The sequence below is a fragment of the Rousettus aegyptiacus genome, unplaced genomic scaffold (assembly GCF_014176215.1).
Source record: "Rousettus aegyptiacus isolate mRouAeg1 unplaced genomic scaffold, mRouAeg1.p scaffold_m13_p_8, whole genome shotgun sequence".
NCBI lineage: Eukaryota > Metazoa > Chordata > Mammalia > Chiroptera > Pteropodidae > Rousettus > Rousettus aegyptiacus.
The window spans coordinates 20,852,343-20,874,121 of NW_023416311.1; the positions used below are offsets into that span (position 1 = coordinate 20,852,343).

Consider the following 21,779-nt stretch of genomic DNA (forward strand, 5'->3'; position numbering starts at 1 on the left):
AAATTTATTCATTGCACCCGGTTCTCTAAGGCCCTCCCCGCCACCCATTCCCTCCTCGCTACCCCTCCCCTCCCCGCCCCCTTCCCCGCTCCCCTCCCCGCCCCCTTCCCCGCTCCCCTCCCCGCCCCCTTCCCCGCTCCCCTCCCCTCCTAGAGCACTGCTCTTCCCTTACTCTGGCCCCGCCTCTCTCCTAGGCCCCGCCCCATGCGTGCGCTGCAACGCCTAATGTCTCCGCGTGTCAGGCAAGCCTTCCCGGTGGTTGCGCGCTCCACCTCCTCCCTCCTCGCCCGCGCGCGCCGTCTCCGCCTCGCTGGGCTCTAGGTTCGGGGCGGTTGGCCCGCGCGCCTGTCGGGGCGGGGCCCGGAGGAGGCGGTCGAGCCAATGGGGCGAGGCGGCGGCGGCGGTGGTGGCGGCGGCAGCGGAGGCGGCGGCGGTAACGGCGGTGGCTGGGTCGGGCCCCGACGGGCGGCGGCGGCTGAGGTGGAGGCGGAGGGAGGCGGCGGCGGCGAAGGAGGCGGTGGCGGCGGAGGGGGAAAGATGGCGGCGCCCGTCCTTCTTAGAGTGTCGGTGCCGCGGTGGGAGCGCGTGGCCCGGTATGCGGTGTGCGCCGCCGGGATCCTACTCTCCATCTACGCCTACCACGTGGAACGGGAGAAGGAGCGGGACCCCGAACACCGGGCCCTCTGTGACCTGGGGCCCTGGGTGAAGTGCTCTGCCTCTCTTACCTCCAGGTATCCCGACTGGCGGGGAGCGGGCCAGGAACGGCCAAGCGGAGCGAGGGCGGAGGCTGGGGGTGGGGAGCGCGCGGCGGGAGCTCGGGCCTGGGGGTCGGTGAGGATCCGGCCGCGGAAGGACCCACGGCGCTGCGAGGAGGGCTGGAGGTTAGGGCAGCGGCTGCCGCGGCTAGGGGTTTCGGCCCGAGACCAGGCCGCCGGAGGTTGTGGGGCTGAGAGACTTCTGTGGAGAGATGAGGTGGCACAGTGCAGTCGGGAGGCTGGAGCGGACTGGGAGCAGTTAAGCAGGCCGGGTTGGGAAGGAGCAAGAGGAGCTTGTGGATGGTGGGGCTCGGCCGGCTTGACAGATTTCTTGGTTCTCGCCGGGGGAGGCGAGTCATGGGTGTAGGACTGTGCCAGAGGGAGCCGTGAGCTTAGTGTCCACTCCTTGTCTGGGATCGCTGCAGCCCGAGGCTTTGCGGCCGGCGTGGGCTCAGGGGTTGCATTTTCCACTGTCTTCCCGGTGCTAGGACAGGTGTTTCCATGGTTAGACCTTTTTGTACCCTAGCGCTAACGAGAATTTGCAGACTTCTTGAGACGATGACATTTGTGGGCAGAGACTAATTTGATCCTACTCTGGAAGAAGATACCAGCACTTAACATACTTGATTTTTTGGATTCTCCTCTCGTGTATCAGTGCGCCTGCATCGGAGAAATGGCCTGAGTTTGGGTTTACTTTAACCTTTGAGTAAAATATGAGCATGCCCTCTGTAGTGGCATTAGAGTGACTGAAACATTGTTGGTTAGTATAATGGAATCCACAGAAAATTAGAAGTACACGCATTGCTAAACTGGAGGGATTGGTTTGTTTTGCTGAAATTAGTTTTTTTTAATGTGGTAGTTAATTTATCGTTACATTTTATTTTCTGTATTAAGATTTGCCTAAGCAAATTTAGAAAGAAATTTATATTTTAAAAGTGGCTGCTGTTTTGTTTTCTTTTATTTAGGACGGTTCATTTTAACAAGTAGCAAAAGCAATGGAAATGATTTCAAAATTGACAGGTTACAGTTTTAATAAAGACATACTATGCCTAATACTTTGAATTTGTTAACATTAGTCACTTTTGAACAGTTTCTTCCTCTTCTGTTGTCTGTAAATTGCTGGGTAAACAGTAACGTTAAAGTTTACTAGTTTTATTTTGATCTACATATTGGTGATTACACGAACAAGCTAGCATTGGAGTTTGTCTTGTAACAATTTATAGACTTCATTCTTTTAATGAAGATACATAAATTTGGAAATTAAAGTGGCTTGAGTCTGATTTATAGACCAGTTTTCTTTTGGAAGTAGTAGAATAAACATTAAAAGTTTTTATTATGTCAAAGCGAAAAAGGTTTTAAAAACATTTTTAGAGACCTCAAACAGTTCTTTTTATTTGACTTAAGTATTGTCATTTAACAGTGATGTTAAAAAATGTGAGTACTTTTGAAAAAGAAAGTTCGAGCAGAGGTTCGTGTAGAAGTGAGAAAAAAAGATGAGAAAAGTTAACCCGAGGAAAAGAATCCGGAAGGAAGTCCTCTACCTGAATCCAGCATGAATTCATGTGACTTTGGATTGCCGAAACTCACTTTATTCTCATTCGCTATCTCAGCAGAATAGAGATTAATGAAAGAATCTTGAGGGTGTGTGTGCGCGCGCGCGCGCGCGCACCCTTGAGAGCGTCAAGTCCTCTAGTATTTTGGAAGACATCACTAAGGGAAGTAGTTCCCAGACTTGGATTCAAAAGAAACATTTACCCTCCAAATTGGGAGGTTGTAATAGAGTCGCCAGTTTTTTCTTCTGTCAGGTATATCCAATAAAAACAGCAACAATAAACCCACACCACTATCATTTCACTAAAAAAATATATATATATATATATATATATATTTTAACTCAGTTTGAAAGAACAGAATCTCAGAATAAAAGCCCTTTAAATGGAATCATTTAGCTTTATTAAAAGTTTACTTTTTCTCCTCAATTTCCCTAATTTGTATATAAATTAGTTAAAACACTGTGGTAAACCTGCACCAGTGTGCCAGCCAACATTAAGTAACCCCTGTCTGGTGCACTGAGCTCAGATCCGAAGGCTCAGAGTGGGCTTCTAGCTCTGTCATTTGTTAGACTGGAAGGTTTCATCGTTTTTTTATGTTAAATAGGGATACTAAAACTTGCTTTTCCAGAGGAATGGTAGGATTAAAGATGATACATGGAATCCACACCTGGAATAAAGTGTACACTCAATTAGTTACAGCTGTTATCATTGATTGACAGTGTTATTTACTTTTTTTTCTTACAGGGTCTGTTAATAAACACTTAAAAGTTTCCTGTTTTAGGTATAGTCATTTATGTATTTTAAATGTAAATTAGTGTCTTTTATTGCTCACTCTATGGCATAGTAAGTTACATTAGACCCCTTCCAAGAAAAGATTTTCCGTAAAAATAGTACAAATGATCTTGAAAGATTAATAGGCTTGACAATTCTACAGTTCTTACAACTGTAAAAATAATATTTAAAAACCATCAAGTTCTTAAAAAGTTGCCTTATTTTGCAAAATTTTTAACTAGTATCTCTCAACGTGTCTTTAAAAAAATGGGTACCGTATATATACTACTCCCCACCCCATTGAGATCATATAGATTTAGAATTAGAATAGAACCTGGAAATCTTTTCTGCTTCTCGCTTTCTCCAGTTATCCAAGGTAACACGGTGGCAGATTGGGACTAGAAGCCTGACTTTTTCAGTTCCATTCTTGTGTGGATATTACAGTCGTTGCTTCAAATTCAAAAGATACTAAAGCATATACAGTGAACAGTCTCCTTCATACCCCTTACCTCAAACATGCAGTTCTTGTTCTCCATAAGTTGCCGTTAAACTTTCTAGAGCCATTTGATGCATGTACAAGCAAAAATGTGATTATATTCTCTCCATTTTTTAAACAAAATTATCGTATATTCTGATCTGAACTTTGCTTTTGCTAGCATTCTTTTCCATCACCACCACACTTTAAGTGCTTACATTCATATTCGGTAGAGTGTTAATAACTGCTAGTATGTACAGGAAACTTTGTTTTAGTAGTTAATTGTTTAAAACTTTTTTCAGTTACAGTTGACATACAATATTGTATTTGTTTCAGGTGTACAACTTAGTTATTAGACATTTCTATAACTTATGAAGTGATTACCCCAATAAGACTATACCTGTCTGACACCATACATAGTTATTACAATATTATCGACTCTGTCCCCTGTGGCGTACTTTACGTCCCCTTTTTGATAACTGCAATTTGTACATCTTAATCTCTTCCCTATTTTTCCCATCCGGCAGCCATCAATTTGTTCTCTGTATCTATGGGCTTGTTTCTGTTTTGTTTTAGATTCCAGATATGAATAAAATCAAATAGTATTTGTCTGACTCTGTCTGACTTGTTTCACTTAGCGTAATTCTCTGGGTATATCCTTGTCACAAATGGCAAGATTTCACTTTTTATTTTTATGGCTGAGCAATAGTTCATTGTATATATGTACCACCTTTTTAATCATCTGTTGATGGACACTTAGGTTCCTGCAGTATCTTGGCTATTGTAAATAATGTTGCAATGAACACAGGGATGCATATGTCTTTTCAGATTAGTGATTTGAATTTCTTCAGATAAATACCAGAAGTAGATTGGTGGGTCATAAAGTAGCTCTATTTTTAATTTTTGAGGAACTTCCACATTGTTTTCTATAGTGGCTGCACCAATTTGCAATCCCACCCACAGTGCAGGGAGGGCCACATTCTCACCAACACTCGGTTTGTTGATTTTATTGATGATAGCCATTCTCACAGGTGTGAGGTGCTATCTCATTGTGATTTGAATTTACATTTCCCTGAAGATTAGTGATGTTGAGCACCTTTTCATATGTCTGTTGCCCATCTTTGTGATCTTTGGACAAATGTCTCTTCAGGTCCTTAGCCCTTTTTTTAATTGGATTATTATTTTTTGTATGAGTTTCTTATATATTTTGGACGTTAACTCCTTATTGGATGTATCATTAGTGATATATTCTTTCATCCAGTAGGTTGCCTTTTCATTTTGTTGATGATTTTCTTTGCTATGCAAACACTTTTAGTTCGATGTCATCCTATTTGTTAATTTTTTTCCTTGGTGTCCCTTGCCCAAGGAGACATATCATTAAGAGTGTTATTTACTTTAATATCACAAAAATATCATTAAGAGTGACATCAGAGAGTTTTCTAGTAGTTTGGACTAAGGTGAATTTATTTTTTAATTTTTTCCAACTTTATTGAAATATAATAGACAATTAGTTGCTCATATTTACATTGTACCATTCATTGAGTTTTTTAAAAAATTATAGTCATCATACAATAATATACCAGTTTCAGTTGTATAGCATAGTGATCAGAGATCCACAGATCACCCCACTAAATCTAAATCCCCCTTATATATTTATTAAAACATTATTAACTATTTTTCTTATGCTACACATTGTATCTCCATTATTAACTATTTTTCTTATGCTACACATTGTATCTCCATGTCTATTTCCTAATTATCCATTTGTACTTCTTAATCCATTTGTCCCTTTTTGCTGTTCCCCCAACTCGCCTCCCATCTAGTAGACCTCAAATATTTTCTATGAGTTTATTTCCACTTTGTCTTCGTTGTTGATCTTGTTCTGTAGATTCCACATGTATGTGAAATCACGCGATATTTATCTTTCTCTATCTGTCCCGTGTCATTCAGCATAATACTTTCTGGGTCCATTAGGCAATATCTTTTCCCATCCCCTTTTAGTTTGTGTGCACCTTTTAATCTGAAGTGAGTCTCTTGTAGGCAGCATATGTAGGGGGTCTTGTTGTTGTTGTTTTATTCAGTTAGCCACTCTGACTTTTGGTTGGAGCACTTAATTCATTCCCATATGAGGTACTTGACTTGTTGATAGGAATGTAGTTATTGCCATTCTTTATTCTTGTTTTTAACACATGTTTTTTCTTAAAGAAGTCCCTCCAACATTTCCTGTAATACTGGCTTAGTGTTGACAAATTCCTTTAGCTTATTTTTGTCTGGGAAGCTCTTTATCTGTCCTTTGATTCTTCATAGATAGCTTCGTTGGATAAAATATTCTTGGTTTTAGATCCTGGGTTTTCATCACTTGGAATATTTTATGCCAAGCCGTTCTGTCCTGCATAGTTTCTTTTTAAGGAATCAGCTGCCAGACATATGGGTGCTCCCTTGTAGGTAACTAACTGCTTTTCTCTTCCTCTTTTAAGATTCTCTCTTTGTGTTTAACCGTCGGCATTTTAGATGAAATTCATGCACAAAATATAGATCCTTATCATTGTTTCTTGATATGGAAATTTCAGGAACAGTATGAACTCAGAGTTCAGGAGGAGTAGAGAGGTACCACAGAGAGGTGAATCTGGACAGCCATGCATTAAAGATAACTGTTAATACTTACATAATGCTTACTGTGTGCTAGGCAGTATTCCAGATGCTTTACATATATTATTTAATTCTCATTACAGTCCCGTGAGCGACTTCTGTCACCATTTTATAGATGAGAAAACTGAGTCACCCAGAATGTGAATGAAACTTGATTTTCATAATACAGTTGCAGAGGCCTGATTCTAACTCAGGCAGTCTGGCTCAATAGTCCAGGCTCTTTACCACTATTTTAAATTGCGTTTAGATCTAATATTGATATAGCCACATTTTTAAAAGTATGCAAACGTTGGTGCCATTTTTTCTTTTACATCTGTATACCAAAACTTGTAGTTTGTATTACAGCTTTTACATGTTTAGAGCAATCTTTTTGGAAATGTAAGGACATCACATGAAGGCATGGTGCTCAAGAAGAAAAAGTTCCTGAAGAAATTACCTTCTAAGCCTAAACTTATGAAGATATGGTGGTTGTCACACCTAGTTAGTGAACAGATATATAGTGGGTTGAGTTATCAGGAAGACAACAGAATACCCCAGGGAAAAAATATAAAATAGATCTAGGCAAAATGAGTAGAGAGGGGAGGGAGAAAAGTTAGTTTAAATTTGTACTGGGGTGTGGTAGCCTTTTCTGAGAGGTGTTGAGTCATATAGACCTACTGCAGGAAGACCAGAGATTCGGGATAGGGGTGTAGTGCTGGTTAAATCACCATGTGAACTAGGAATTCAAGAGGTATTCATTTCCGTGATGATTCAGAAGAACTCTAGGGAACAGCATGAGGAAAAGCAGAAAATCGTGGCCATTTGGGGGAGTAGCAAGTGGTCATATTTAAATGTAGCATCGACCCATCTGAGTTGGGAAAGAGCTTGCCAAGAAAAATGCAGAATCAGGCACATGTTGTAAACACAGATAAGACATAAACAATGGGCCTTGGGTTTCTCTTTTATATGTTATTTTTACTAGATAGCGAAGAAATCCACTTGTTCTAGGTTGTCAGTTTTCAAAATTTGTTCCCCAGAATCCTGGTTCTATTGTGGTACTACAGGGATTTCAGAAGCATTTGATTTACATTTTAACATTTTAAACTTTAAAGCACTGTATTTATATACACTAGAATGCATATTATGCTAAATTTTAACACATTAGAGACCACAGATTTGTACTACCAGGTTATCTCAAAGAGTCATGCTAGGTGAAAAAAGCCAGTCTTTAAAGGTTACATGCTATATGATTGCATTTATGTAACATCAAAATAAAATTATAGAGATGGAGAACAGATTAGTGGTCACCAGAAGGTAGGTATGGGGGAAGGGATGGCGTGATATATAGAGATAGTGAGGGCTCCTTGTGGGGAGTTCTGTATCTCAGTTGAGGTTACTTGAAGATACAAATGTCATAAACCTATGTAGAACCACACACACACACACACACATACGCACACGCATGCATGTAAAACTGATGAAATCTGAATAAACCCTGTGGATTGTACAGGTTCAATTTCCTAGTTATGATATTGGACTAAAATTTTGCAAGGTGTTACCATTGGGGAGGTTAGGTGAAGAGCGCTTGGGACCTGAGTATTTTTTACAAACTCCTATGATTCATAATTTTAAAATAAAAAGTACAAAGGCCCCCTCTGAGAGAGAGAGAGAGAGAGAGAGAGAGAGAGAGAGAGAGAGAGAAGACAAAGGAGGAGGAGGAAGAGGAGGAGGAGGAGGAGGAGGAAGGGAGGGGGGAGGGGGAAGGAACAGGGGAAGAAGGAAGGAAGGAAGAAGGAAGAACGTCAAGGCTAAGGCCTACTTATTTCCTTCGGAAGGAGGCCCGTAGACTTTCTCATGTAAGAAGGCATTTCTTTCCGGGAGGCCTGGGAGTAGTAAGTAGTAGTAGGGAGGAGGGAGAGAGGGAGAGAGGGAGGGAGGAAGACAATATATTTAGACTAACCAAGCAAAAGGAAAAAAGTTAAAATTGTCCATAATGTCAACACCCAGTATAACAATCCTTGTAGTAGAGTTTTTGATTTCTTTGTGTATATACTTGAATTAAAAAAAAAATTCTTTTAGAAAGATCGTAGCTTTATATCGGTATTTAAAAATTCAGGCCAGTGCTTGTCAGTTTAAAATTATATAAGCAATTTCACTACTATAGAACTCTTATTGCAGTATGCAATAATGCATGAGTGACTGCTTTATGCATAATATCCTGGTATCACGATTAGTGTACGTTTAAAGATTTTTTTTTTTTACCAAAATATTTGTGATTACCAAGTCTTCTTATTCCTTAATATTATTAGAGATTTAATTTAGAGATGTTCTTTCTACTTCTTAGGCTTCTGGACAGGTGTAATAAAATCCTTAGGTACCATTAATGTGCTATTTTTTTAAAAAAAACAAAAAGCTCTTATTTGCAACTGCTGATCTTTGTGAATCAGGTTTTTCTTGATAATTATGCAAACAAAATAAAACAAATTGGACCGCCCCTGTCATTTATGATTTAAAGTTTGTGTTCTTCCAGAAGAGCTTTATTGTAAATGTTATAAATTTGAGCTTTTAAAATACAGTGATAGAATAAAATACTGCTTTAATCTGTTTCTCATATTGCAGATACAAAATTTCATTTAGAAAAAGTTCTTTGGCTAAAAAATGATTTTTAAGCTATTGTTTTATGATCTATAAACTTTCTTTTGTTATTACCATCTAAAACTTAAAGGAATTTCAAGGACACTGTGGTTGCCATTCTATGATTATAGACCTTTTAAAAGAGAGTCATTTGAGAAGTAAAATAGTGGAAGACCCATGACAAAAGAGGAGTAGAAGTTAAATATACTCAACTCCACACTGTTTTTAAGAATTTTATTTATTTCCTCCTGTGCATTGTGCTAATAGTTAAGATCATGGACTCTAGAGCAAGAGTACCTGGGTTGAAATTTTGGCTCCATAAGTTGATCTCTCTTGTCTCTTTCCTTCTCCGTAAAATGAGGGTAATAATAGTGTCTGATTTAGGATTACTCTGATTATGGGGTACATCATTGCACCAGTACCTGTAAACAGTTTTAGCACAGTGCCTGGCGCAAGAGTAAGTGCTCATAAAATTTATCTATTATTTTAAAACATGGTTGAGAGCACACTGTATATATTTTATATATTTTTTCTCATTTAACATGTCAATTATTTTCTCATGTCATAATTCCACCAATAATAAAAAAGAATGTCGGATGCCCTCTGTCCTTGCCAGTATTGGGCATTCTCATTTTTTATACCTTTATCAATTTGCTGTGTAAAACTGTCAGCTCATGGTTTTGATTTGCATTTTTTCCCCAAACATGAGCAAGGTTTAATGGTTTTCATATTTTTATTAACTGTTGGCATTTCTTTTTGAGTGTTGCTTGTATAGATCTTAGATATTTTTGCCATTTTAGTTGTTGCATTACTTTTTATAGTGCATAGGTTTTTTTAACTATATGAAAATTTTAATTTTTCTTTGAAATTTTTTCCCATAGGTTTAAATTTACAGGAGCATTTCTCATTCTGATTTCAGGTGAATGTGCATTTATAATTTATAATTTATTTTAGTTTTGAAGAAGGTTCCTTAATTCTCTAGAATGTAGCTTATCAGGTGTTAGATGAATTTGTAAACTAATTTTTGTAGACCTGTTTGATGAACATTTGTATTTCTTATAGATATTATCTGTTTATACCTTTACCATTTTCCTTTTTGAGTTGTTTGTCTTTTTTCCTTATCGGAGAGCAGGAGTTCTTTAGATACATTAGTTAATCCTTTGTTGTATGTGTTACACATTTTCTCCTAGTTCCACACTTGTGTTCTAATTTTGTTTATGGTATCTTTATATAGAGGTTTAAACTTTTTTTGTGGGGTCAGCTTTGACTTCTTTGTAACTTTTGGGTTTTTTTCCCCCTTTAACTTTGTTTTGCAAAATCTCGACCATTCCAAGTTTTTTTTTTAACCCTGATATATATTGTTTGAAAACATTTTTTCATATTTAGCTCTTTTAATTTGTGTGGAATTTATTTTTGTGTCTAGTGTGAGGTGGGGATCTAACTTATCTTTTTGTAATTTGATAGCTTTTGCCTATCTCCACTTATTGACGTCTATATTTGAAATGCCACAAGAATTTTCTTTATAGGGCTTTTCTTTTAGGAGTCTCAGTTATGTTCTACTGATATGTTTGTATTCTACACAATTCCATTACCACAATTTCCCTCTCCCCTGTGGCTTTATATAGTCAGTTTTATATCTGACAGAGCAACTATGCTTGTTTTCTTTTTTTTCCTCTCTTTTTTTGGGGGGAGGAGAGGGAGGGTCTATTCTCATGCATTTCCTGTTTCAGGTGAATAATAAAATTTATTTTGATGAGCTCTTAAATCCCATTGAGATTTTGATTAGAATTGTACTGAATTTATAGATAAATTTGGGGAGGAGGCAGTCTTCACTCAAATCTTCCCATCAAGATGCAAAATTATTGTGTCTTTTTGTTTATTCTGGAGTTGCTAATCTGATATCATTTTAACCTAGATGACCATTGTGGTTTTGTTTTGTATGCGATTTATGTGGTGCTAAAATTTGAGAAATTTTATGATGGTGTTCCACTCAGGGATCCTAGGAATATTAGAATCCTCTTCAGTTAGCAGCCACTATTTTCAATCCTATAGGCTCTCTGGAGGAAAGATTTGTATTAAATGTTTGTCCTGGCAAATGCAAGACCAAAATACTTTGCATTTTATTCTTAACTAGGTGTTGGGTACCAAACTCTTTAATACAAAAACTGAGATGAGCCCAGTTGGTTTGTGTGGAGACGCTTTTTTTCAATTTCGTTAACTTTAATTTGTTTCAAACTGAAATAGGCCATGAGATGGACCCCTTCTACCTCCCCAATTCTCACACGCAGCTAAATTTATCCTTGTGATGTGAGCACAGCCTGCTCTAATTCATTCCTATCAGTGCTGAGGACTATGTAACCAGAGAGAACCCATTTGCCCTGGCTGACTGCTGATCTGGTGTTGGCCACTTACCTCTGGACTTTTCTGCCCAAGTAGTACGTTTAACTCTGACTCTCCCTTGGAGAAGGGAAAGCCGTCCCTTGAAGACTTCTGATACCATTTAAGTCATAGAGAAGAAGCAGAAGAGTGAGCCCAGATCTGTGTGCTGACCTTTTAATGGTGATTTTACCCAGTAGCACATAGACCCAATTAGTTTCAAATCTGTCACCTTTCATCTGAGTGAGAGTGAAGGAGAAAGAGTGAGGGGGCTTTGATTCCTCACTTTTAAAGATAACACAAAAACTTTCAGCCATTCTCAGAAGCACTGGTTTTCTCTTGGGCTGTTGCTTGTCTCAAATCAACCAGAAAGAGGTGGAGTAAAAACTGGTTTGCTGAGTATTGCACATAACCCCTATCCTTTCTTAACTATGCATCTACCTGCAGTGAGGGACTTATTACTCATTAGACATGCTCTTCCCTTGCTTAATGGTTCATGACACATTCTTCATTTTCCTCCTGCCACTTGGTTCCTTTTTGGTTTTCTTAACTGGCTTATTCTTGTATACCTGCCCATTAAATGTTGATATACCCGGGATCAGTCCTGCATACTCTTATCTGTCTTCTTTCTCTAAACAGTCACATCCATGTCTATGTCTTTACTTATGGATGAATCCAAATTTTATACTCAAGCCTAAACATCTTGATCTCTAGAACATTTGAACTCTAGATCTGCATATCTGATTGCCTGCTGGACATCTCTACTTGGATGTCTCAGAAGTACTATAAATTTAACATGTCCAAGATTTAATTCATATCCTTCCTTGAAAAATGCTGTTTTCTAACTCAGTGAAAGGTATAACCACTCAAGAGCTGTTGTGCATGTCAGAAACCTGGGAGTTGTTGTCCTTGGTTGTTTCTCCACCCTCCCCACCAAATCCAGTCAGTCCCCAGGTCCAGTTGATTTTTAAAATCTTTTTTTTTGTTGTTCTGATTTGTAACATACAGAAAAGTCATTGAGCTGTGCATTGTTTTTTGATGTAATAATTACCAAGCATAATCTTTGTAAACAACGTTCAGGTCATCAAATAGATGACCCTCCTCTTTCTCAAGAGTAACTTGTCCTGAATTTTATGATAATCCCTTTCCTGCTTTTCTACCTAAGGTTGCATCCAAACTTGGTATTTTAGTTTTGCTTGCATTTTCAACTTTATATAAACGGAATCATTTAGTTTGTATTCTTTATTCTGCTTTCACTTGCTGTTATTTTGTGAAATTCATGTATGTTTTATGGAGCTATGGTTTGTCATTGCTGAATATTCTAAAATATGAATGTATCACAATCGGCTTGTTTACTCTTTTTTTGAATGGACATTTAAATTTGCACTTTGCAACAGTTACGAATACTGCTACTCTGAACATTTTTGTGTATCTTCAATTTTAGTTGGTAATACCAGACTGTTTCCAAAGTGGTTGCACTAGTTTAGATGTCAGCCAACAATGTGTAAGAATTCCCATTCTCTTCCTCTTAGCTAAGCCTTAGAATTGCCCATCTGTTAAATTTTATTAACCATTTTGATATATATGTAATGGTTTTTATGTGTAATTGAGGTATTTTTCATATACAACAAAATGCAAAGATCTTAAATGTTGGGCTTTTTTTTACCTATCCATGTACTGCTACCCATTTCCACCACCCCTGAAGGTTCTCTCATGCTCTTTTTCCCGATAGAAGCTGTTATTCTGACGTAAGTGTTTTGACTTCTACCACTATGATTTGTTTTGCCTATTCTCAAACTTTGTGTAAATGGGCTCATAACACTATGTGCTCTTTTCTGTCTGGCTTCTTTTGCCTGACATAATCTTTGTTGTTGTCGGTTTTATCAGTTTTTCTTTTTTTGTTGCTTAGTTCCATTGTGTAATTGTCCTGTTCTTATTGTTTGTAGGCTTTAGTTATTGTTAACTAAGCTGCTATGAACAGTCTTATGCAAATCTTTATACATACACAGAGACTCATTTCTCTTGGGTATATATGGAGGAGTGGAGTTTTGGGTCGTAGGATAGGTGTTTAATTTTATTACAACCTACAGAATATCCCATACTATTTAACACTCCTATCTGGTTTTAATTTGCAGTTCCCTGTTTGCTAATGAGGTTGAACAGCCTTTTATGTTTATTGGCCTTTGGATATCTTCTCTTTGAAAAGTTCAATAAAGTCTTTTGCCAGTTTTTCTATTTAGAGTTCTGTCTTTTATTTGCATTACAGATATCCTCTTCCACTCAGGCTTGCCTTACATTTCCTTTTTTTCTTTCCGCTATATTGTAATATAATAGACAATTAGTTCCTCATATTTTCATTGTACAATTCAATGAGTTTTTTTTCAGTTGTTGGCATACAATAATATATTAATTTCAGTTATACAGCATAGTGATTAAAGAGCTACATAACTCACAGAGTGATCATCCCACTAAATCTAGAACCTCTCTGCCCCTTACAATTTATTACAACATTGTTAATTATTTTTCTTATGCTACACTTTATATCTCCATGTCTTTTTTATAACTGTCCATTTGTACTTCTTAATCCCTTTGCCCTTTTTCATGGAGCCCCCCAACCCCTCTCCCATTTGTAACCCTCAGAATATTCTCTGTATCTATGAGTTTGTTTTCGTTTTTGTTGTTGATGATTTTTGTTTCTTAGATTCCACTTGTATATGAAATCATGTGGTATTTATCTTTCTCTACCAACTTCATTCAGCACAATACCCTCTAGGTTCATCAAGGCAATATCTTTTCCCATCTCCTTCCTTTTAGTCTCTGTGCGTCTTTTAATCTGAAGTGAGTCTCTTGTAGGCAGCATATGCAGGGGTCTTGTTTTCTTATCCATTCAGCCATTCTGTCTTTTGGTTGGAGTACTTAATTCTTTTCCATTTGAGATACTTGTTTATAGGAATGTAGTTATTACCATTCTTTATTCCTGTTTTTGATACATTTTTTTTTCCTTAAAGAAATCCCTTCAGCATTGCCTGTGATACTGGCTTGATATTGATAAATTCCTTTAGCTTTTTTTTTGTCTGGGAAGCTCTTTATCTGTTCTTCAATTCTCCATAGATAGCTTTGTTGGATAAAGTATTCTTGGTTTTAGATCCTGGGTTTTCATTACTTGGAATATTTTATGCCAAGCCGTTCTGTCCTGCATAGTTTCTTTTGAGAAATCAGCTGCCAGATATGGGTGCTCCCTTGTTGGTAACTAACTGCTTTTCTCTTGTTGCTTTTAAGATTCTCTCTTTGTATTTAACCTTTGGCATTTTAATTATGACGTGTCTTGGCGTGGGCCTCTTTGGATTCCTGATTTTGGAGACTCTCTGAGCTTCCTGGGGTTTTATGTCTATTTCTTTCACCAGGTTAGGGAAATTTTCTATCATTATTACTTCAAATAGCTCTTCAACTTCTTGTTTTCCTTCAGGTACTCCTATGACATGGATATTTTTACCTTTAATAGTGTCCCGTAGGCTCCTTAAATTATTATTACAGCTTTGGCTTCTTTTTCCTTGCCATTCTGATTGAGTGTCTTTGGCTTTTCCATCCTCTGTATAGGTCATTTGCTTCTCTTCTTTATTCACTTTGTTTATATCATTTAATATAATTCTCATCTCATTTAATGTGTTCTTCATTTCTGACTGGTTCCCCTTTGTAATTTCCATTTTTATGTCTTTATCTCTTCATTGAAGATCTCACCGAATTTATCTACACTTCTCCTAAGTTAATTGAGCATCTTTATAACCAGCGTTTTGAACTCTGCATCTGTTAGATTGATTGACTCCATTATTTCTGGATCTCTCTTCTGTTCTCTCATATGATGTCTTCTCATTTTGGCTACCTTTCTGTGTCTGTTTGTGTGTCCTAAGCAAATGTCCTAATTCTCCCGGTCTTAGTGTGGATTTGTGTAGTAGGTATCCAGTGGCACAGCCCTGAGAAGGGTTCAGCTGCAGGCCTAATTTAGCCCTAGCCTGTGCCCCTCTGGGATCACCTGTTAAGATTCAGCAAGCAATCCATAGATGTTGTGCTTATAGTTGACTCAAAAAGCCACACCAGAAACCAAGGCCCAGTGTGAGTCCTTAAGTCGCCTCGGCAAGGAGCATTAGACTCTGAGCATACAACTGGATGTGGCTTGGGTGGGTCGGGGATTTGGGGGAGGCAGAGTTCAGGGAATCCTCTGGGCAGAGCTACATCTGTTATCCAGTTTGATGCCATCTTAGCTATGACCAGCAGTGCTGAATCCATACACTGGAGTCGGAGAGGGCTCAACAGAGGAACAATGGATACCAGCAGCACTTCTGCCTGAGTGAGAGCCTCGCGTCCAGTGCTCGCTTCAGCAGCTCAGTGTTGCCCTGTAAGTCCCTGGTACCCTCTGATAAGCCAACCTGATGTTGGTGCTCAGAGCAAGCAGGTCCATCACTGTGAAAGTTCGCTCACTGACACAGCCCCTCTAAGAGCCGTCTGCAGCTGCCGGCTGCCACTGCTGCAACCTTTGGACCCCTCAGCCACTGGGGACCGAGCCTCGGGTCTTCACTCCTTCCTACCTTCTACTGTGGCAGGATGATTTCTTATTTCTCTCCTTAGTTGTAGTACTTCAGTTCATCTAGACCCCAGGTGACTCTGCTTGCTATTTGCTCCATGTTTCTATCACAACTGTGATTTGGTCACAAGAGGGATGAACAAAACATCTATTACCTACGCCATCCCCACCCCCTAATTGCCTTGCCTTTCATAAGGCTATCTTTTGGTTAACAGAAATTCTTAATTTTAATGAAGTTAGGTATGTTGACCTTTTCATAATTAGAACATTTTATATCCGATATTATTTTTTGTTTTGCTTTTGTCATTGAGATCAACCTATGTGGAATTTTTAATGGTGTGAGACAGGGGTCAGTATAATTTGTTGTGTTACTATCTGTCGTGGGCCCAGCACTTATGGAAAACACTATTCTTCCGTTCTCCCTAGAGTCACTTTTGTTGTGTATCAGCTGATTGTATATATACAGGGATTTGTCCAGGCTGCCCTGTTCATTCTTTTATTTGTCCTTGTGCCATCATACCACAGTTTGAAGTACTCTATTTCACTTGAGAACCTTTTATTGCGTCTTTGAGGTCAAAACTATTTTCATAGTAATAATAAGATGTCATTTGCTTTATTCACTCATTCTTTCGTGAGTGTGCAGTAACTTTTTCAGATATTGAAGCAGATTGAATACAGAAGCGGATATGAGAATCCAGCTGTCTCCTGTTAAGCCAGATGTTAGAGATTTACAAAAGTGTAGAACAGTGCCATTCTTTTCACTAACCTTTTTTGTTTGAAAGGTAGTCACTTTTTTATAATAAATGTTTTTTTGTTAGCATGTAATGAGCTTCTTGTTATTTTTAAATGAATAAATAAATTTTTCAAAAATTTCTGTTTTACTTTGGAATGTGATAAATATAATAGATAAATTCACATAAATTAAAGCTCTTGAGTCTTGGTAATTTGTAGGAGTTGGAGAATTACTCAAAACAAAAGTTCGAGAATTACTCCTCCAGTTTTAGGAATCTTGGTTATTTTTGACCCCTTGCATTTGCATCTACATTTTAGAATCAGCTTGTGAGGTTCCACAAGGATACCTGGTAGGATTTCGATTGGAATTGCACTGAGTAAGTTTAGGGATAATATAAATCTTTATACTGTTGAGTCTTCCAATTCATGAACATTATTTCTTCATTTGTTTTTGGTCTTTCATTTTTCTCTCAGTATTGTTTTATAGATTTCTAAATAGGGGTTTTGCACATCTCCCAACAGAATTGTTGAAGAACAAAAGGTCTACATAGAAATAAATTTAACAAGAAAAAGAAGGCTATCTTTGAAATATATTGTAAAACTACTAAGGGACATATAAGAATTGAATAGATGCTGAAACATAATTTTTTTCATGCATAGGGTAACTATCGCATTGGAAAGACATCCTTTTCCCCTCTAAACTGCCATATTTCATATTGTTAGATATACCTTTGCATTTTGTCCTTTCTAAAATTGAGATATGCCTTTAAATTTATGGCATCTTTCCATCACTTCTGGCCAGGTGGTAGTGGTAAAGAATTTTTAGGTACATAACCAATTTATTTCACTAATTTTTCTTTTGTTATAAGCACAACTCATATGTGATGTAGAGACAAACCAGTATTTAAGTCTAAAACAGCTATTCCAATATGTATGAAATAAATCTCAGTCATAAGGCAGCATTACATTATAGTGTGATGTCTCATTTTAGTGCTTATAATATAATTGTATATCTTACACTGAAGTTACTTTAGTAACAATTTTTATATACAAATAGTGCGAATACACAGTCATAAAAAATGCGCACACCCTTTGTTTTAGCAGTTCCCTTCTACGCTTATAAACACATACATGTACATCCTCACTTGTACATGTGGGAATTAACTTGTATGGAGACATTGGTATGTTTATAATAGCACATTTTTGGGACAAAATCTAATTACACATCAGTAGGGAACAGGTAAAATAACTAATGGTATAGTCAAACGGTGAATTAGTAGCAGCTTTTAAAGAGAGGCAGTCCTATGTGAAATAATTTAGACATGTCTCTAAGATGTATTAAATGAAAAGAATGAGGTGAATGAACAATATATGTAATGTGCTACTATTTCTGCATGGATATTTTTCAAGGCATGTACATACAAGCATATATAAATATCTCTAGAAGGATAGAAAAATATATTAATGCTGGCTTTCTCTGAGACATGGGTGTCTGGGGGACCAAATACATATAAATTTACCATCTTAATAATTTTAAGTGTACAGTTCAATACTGTTCAGCATATTCATATTGCTGTATAACCAATCTCCAGAATTTTTCCATTCCCATTGAACAACTCATTTCCTCCTCCCTCTGACCCTTGGCAACCACCATTTTACTTTCTGTTTTCCATGAATTACACTACTCTAAATACCTCATAAAAGTGGAATCAAAAGTATCTGTCTTTTCATGAATGGCTTATTTAACTTAGCATACTGTTCTCAAGGTTCATTCATACATTTTGTGACCATCGAATTCTGTACCATATTTATTATAATATTGCCTGTTTTTAAAAGAATATTGAAAAGGTTACGACCTTATCATTCGGAACTAGTTAATTATATAGTAAAAAGTTGATAGTGTCTATTAATTTAGCTCAACGAACATTTAATGCCAGTTTTGGCAGCAAAATAACTTTACGCACAAGTGCAATTTGAAGCCTTATTTCACTAGATGTTTCCCTTTTTTTCATCTGTAGGTGCCAAACCAAAATGCAGGTTCATCAAGCCCCAGCCTCAGGACCCACAGTCTGCTCTTTAGTTTTTCCCTTGGGATCATTGTATAACTTTGGCCCCCTTCTTAAACTCTTCCTTTTTACCCCAGGCATGATCTAATTCTGTGCCAAGTGTTTTGCTTCTTTTTTATAGATTTCCCCTCTGTCGCCAATGTGGAAAAAAGGGTGGGGGTGTTATTCTGCTAGTTATTAGATGCTGCTTGAGAGCAAATCTAGAGCCTTGTACAGTGATATTGTTTCCCATGAATAGAAACTCATTGTTTGCATCAGGATTGTTGAGTGGAAGTGGAGACAGGAACAAGTTGAAATGGCATTGAAGTTAATGGGAGAACTTTGTACCATTAACTAGAACAGCAAGGGACAGGCAGACTCTAGGTGGAAGATATGTGACGGGTTTTGAAAATTTTGGTTTGAGACACTGGCCTACAAAACAGCTGGAGTTGTGAGCTAGAAATGGGGGTTTGAAAAATAACATTATAAATTTCATGTGTGTGTATGTGTGTGCAGAAAATACAGAAAAGTATAAATAATTATAAAAGAATCATTCTTAACATTTTAATTGAACTGTTTTTTTCTGGTTACACATATATAAATGTACATATATAAACTCACATTTTAAAATGCAGTTGAGGTTGTACATCTTGTATTCTGCTTTTTTCTTTGTGTTATATTCATGAAGAAGTCCAAGAAGGCCAGTTACGTATTATGATGCCTATTGTGTTAAGAGTCAGCAGCAAAAGAAGACATCAATGAAATTGTGGGGTTTGTTAAAATTACACACATTGGGACCCTGCACAGGTGGAACTTTGGAAACTTGCCTGTATTTGAGGATTTAAGAATAAGAAATAATCAGAGAAGTAGGAGAATTAAAATAGTGCTAACCTGAGAGTGGAGCTAATTCCAAGAGAAAAAAAACCAGTTCGCATTGTTACCTATTTTTAAAAGGTAGAGATGGGCAAAGACTAAGACAAGGACTTGAGATAGGATATTGTGAAATCACTGGTTGATTTACAAAATTTATTGTGTCCAGCGATGATGGAATAACAAGGACTGAATTTACCTGGCTACTTCAAATAAGTAGAAGACAGAAGTTTGAGGGGGCCAGGGCAGCTATAATTTGTGGGGCAGAGTGCCAGAGAGGAGGATGTTGCACTGAGGACTCTAGAAATATGCAGAGGTGTCTCCTTGAGTCCGGCTGAGCGCTGATCTGCACATGAGAAGCCAGAGAAAGAACCCTACTGAGAAACAGTAGGCTGGGACTCACAAAGGGTTAGGAAAAGTCTGTGTTCTCAGCGTGAGTATACACAGGGCATCAAAAAGGAGTTGCTCTGTTGATAGGGCTAAATTAACCCCAAATTAAAGGCTACTCTGGACCTGCCTTAACAAAGTATAAAAAAGTAAATCTTGGAGAAACCCGCCGATTCCAAAAAACTTAACTGTATGCCACAACAAAGCCGAGCACTGCATAAAGGACTAGAGCAAAATCCCACACCCAAAGTATAAAATTCACAGTGTCTGGCATCCAATAAAGTTACCAGCTGTGCAAAGAACCAGGAAAATATGACCTATAATCAGAAAAATCAACCAACAGAAATAGACCCAGAAATGACAGATAATGGAATTAAACAAGGACATTAAAGCAGCTGTCATAATTAATTATGTTTTATATGTTCAGGCAGGTAAAGGAAATGTTTGGCATAATGGGGAGAGAAATGGAAGCTGTAAAGAAGACCTACTAGAACTTCCAGGGATGAAAATGGAATGAAATGTACACCAGAGTGACTAACAGCAGATGAGGTGCAGCAAATCACTGAACTTGAAGATGTAACAATAGAATCTGTCTAAAATGAGACAGAGTAGAAAGTGTGAGGGAAATTAGTAGGTCACTGGTGACTAAAATAGGGAGTCAGGAACAAAAACGATCTAACATATATTGGAGCCCTAGAAAAGGAGAAAAAAGGGAGAACAAAAATGATTTTTAAAAATAATAACTTGAAAATTTCCTAATTTGATGAAAACTACAAACTCACAGATCCAAGAAGCTCAACAAATCCCAAGGAGAATAAATGTAAAGGCATGTCGCAATCAAATTGCTGATAACCAGTGATAAAGGGAAAATTGGTGCAGACTAACAAGAATGTCAGCAGATTTTCCATCAGGAATTGAGCAAATCAAATGATAGTGAGAGACATCTTTAAAGTGCTTAAAAAGAAAAAAAAAAACTATCAGTATTCTTTACCTAGGAAATACCTTTCAGATAAGAGAGTGAAATAAGGAATTGAACAAACTAATGCCGAAAGCATCGTTGTCAAAGACCTTCTCAAGAAATGTTAGAGGAAGTTATTCAGGCAGAAAGAAAATTATTTAAGATGGAAATTCGAATGTTTACAAGGGATTGAAAAGTACTTGAAATGGTAAATGTGGGGATAAATATAAAAGCATTCTTATTTTTAAGCCCTTTAGAAGACAATTGAATTGACAGTGACTGCTGATAGGTATGGGGTTTCTTTTTGGGGTGATTAGATAGTGGTGATGGTTGCACAACTTTGTGAGTTAAATAGTAGCTTTAAAAGGATACTTGGTTGTTTAAAACAACAATAATAATGTATTGTGGGGTTTACTACATGTAGAAGTAAAATGTATGACAATAGCACAAAGGATAGGAGGGAGAGAAATGGAAGTTCTTACACTATACATGAAGGGCTGTACTATAGGAAAGCAGAATGATAAGGATGTCTAATGTAAAGCCTAGAGTAACCACTATAAAAATCAAACAGAAGTATAAGTAATAAAGTAATTGTAGAGATCAAATGGAATCCTAAGAAAATACTCAAATTAATCCAAAAGATGGCAAGAAATGAGGGGGAAAGGAATGAAGCACAGATGCAACAAATAGAAAACAGCAAGGTGGTACATTTAAACAACCACATCGAGCTTTCATTGCATTAAATGTAAATGGTCTTGAAAAATTCATTTTGATTTAAAAACAATTTTGCAAAGTAAAAATTCCTCCAATTTCACCGCCATTAACATCTTTATGCACTTCCAGTTGATTTTTTTGTCTACATATGTGTACATATCATGTGTACATGCGTGCATATATTTGTATATGTACATACAAATGTATATGTATACACATGTGCTGTCCATTTGTGTCCATTTGTTTATTAGTTTTGCCATGAACCACCTTGACATACAACTAAAATGTGGTTTCACAAGATT

The 21,779-nt window shown here is 37.5% G+C and overlaps 1 protein-coding gene across 1 annotated transcript in view; it reads left to right on the plus strand.

Moving 5' to 3' along the window:
• Nucleotides 1-454: 454 nt before the first annotated feature.
• Nucleotides 455-21,779, plus strand: part of VKORC1L1 (vitamin K epoxide reductase complex subunit 1 like 1) — a 66,634-nt gene continuing 45,309 nt past the window's right edge. Inside the window, exon 1 of the mRNA XM_016138545.2 lies at nt 455-731. Within this exon, the coding sequence (XP_015994031.1) occupies nt 538-731 (194 nt within the window). The 5' untranslated portion in view covers nt 455-537. The remainder of the gene's footprint in view (nt 732-21,779) is intronic.